At 42.7% G+C, this 1529-nt stretch overlaps 1 protein-coding gene across 1 annotated transcript; it reads left to right on the top strand.

The window, feature by feature from the left end:
* Window positions 1-631: 631 nt before the first annotated feature.
* On the top strand, window positions 632-1392 carry LOC104947017 (putative DMBT1-like protein; the record flags this gene model as incomplete). The annotated part of the gene is made up of 3 exons (XM_010772944.1): window positions 632-705; window positions 897-929; window positions 1021-1392. Coding segments are annotated over exons 1-3 (448 nt in total), but the record flags the coding sequence as incomplete, so codon positions are not given.
* Window positions 1393-1529: the final 137 nt, after the last annotated feature.

Raw genomic sequence — 1529 nt, 5'->3', positions numbered from 1 at the left:
CAGGAAGTTGAAAGAGTTGGTGGTTACCCTCTTGAGGATGAAATTGTTGTTGCTACCATTTTGGAAGAAGAAGATCTGTACCCTTATCGAGGACCAGGGTCTTGGAAGGACACCTCTGGTTCCTGTTTGGAGGACAAGACTTGTCAGGAAAATGACGGTCTGGTCGGTACCCCTTTTTGTGGACTAAGGACTTGGTGGTACCCCAAATGGAGACAGGACCTTGCCGCAGGAAGTTGGAACGGCATCTGGACAGAAAGGTCAGGATATTTATTTCACTTTTGTGGTCTGTTAGTGGAGAACTGAAAGTTATCCTCTACCTTTTTGAAATGTAGAACACAGAATCGCCCAGCCAAAACCCTTTAATAGTGAATTTAAAGATGTTGTATCTGTTGTGGCCTATGCCCATGCAGGGCTGAAGTCTTTGGTAATGATGAGTTGGTTTTATGAAAACAGGAACTGTTGTTGGTTCTCAGCGGAGAGAAGGAACAATGTGGTTATGTCTTTACCAGAAATGCTGACGTTTCTGTTCCTCTAATTTTCTTCAGTGAATGGGATAATCACTGTATAAGTAAATGTGCCAAAAGGAGGAGGTCTTCTAACAGTGTTTTAAGTGAAGTGTCCTTCTGCCTGTTCCCTCACTGAGAGATGTCTTAGAGTCAGCCATGGGGAGCGAACAGCAGAGAAACCTGCACCGTTTGGTCATTGGTAAGATCTATATAATATTCAATTTCCTTTGCATGCATAGCAGATTTATTGTTTGTCATAGACAGGCCAACTCTTAAAACTAATTGTTCAGTTCTCAGTCCAAAGGAATCTAAAACAGGAACAAGTATAACTTTGGTTTCTGCACTTTCTATCCTGCTGAAAGTAATCTGTTTCTTCTCTTCTCTTTATAGTCTCTTTTCTCTTGACCTCTTCAGTTGCTGCAGGTCAGTCAACTTTCTGGTCTGATGCATACATCCTTTTGGTCTTAAGTTTACCCTAACATATTTCTTACATCATGTTTTCTGTGTCCTATAGATGGTCAGATCAGATTGGCTGGCTCTGGGTCCAATCACTGCTCTGGAAGAGTTGAGATCTTCCACAACAGCACCTGGGGAACAGTGTGTGATGATAGCTGGGATCTAAACGATGCTCAGGTCGTGTGCAGACAGTTGCGCTGTGGTTCAGCAGTGAGCGCCCCTCAATCAACCCACTATGGTGAGGGGACCGGACAAATCTGGCTTGATGATGTCAGCTGTTCAGGGAGTGAAAGTTCTGTGACTGAGTGTACCCATCCAGGATTTGGGACTCATAACTGTGGACACTCTGAGGACGCTGGTGTGTTCTGTTCAGGTGAGAGGATATTAGTTTTACTCTTAAAGTCAATGGACCGTGTCAGGACCATGTTACGTAATGCAATCCATCCAATAGTTCAGTTTGGTGCTCAGTATTTTAAACACCAATTAAAATATCAATAGAACACCTTTTTAATATATAAAAATATGAAATGATGGTAGATTTCTGTATCTGGACATTACCCAACCCCC

This window comes from Notothenia coriiceps, unplaced genomic scaffold, assembly GCF_000735185.1.
Source record: "Notothenia coriiceps isolate Sejong01 unplaced genomic scaffold, NC01 NC01_scaffold00011820, whole genome shotgun sequence".
NCBI lineage: Eukaryota > Metazoa > Chordata > Actinopteri > Perciformes > Nototheniidae > Notothenia > Notothenia coriiceps.
The sequence above is the reverse complement of the archived record's forward strand: the minus strand, read 5'-3'. Positions and strand labels throughout refer to the sequence as shown.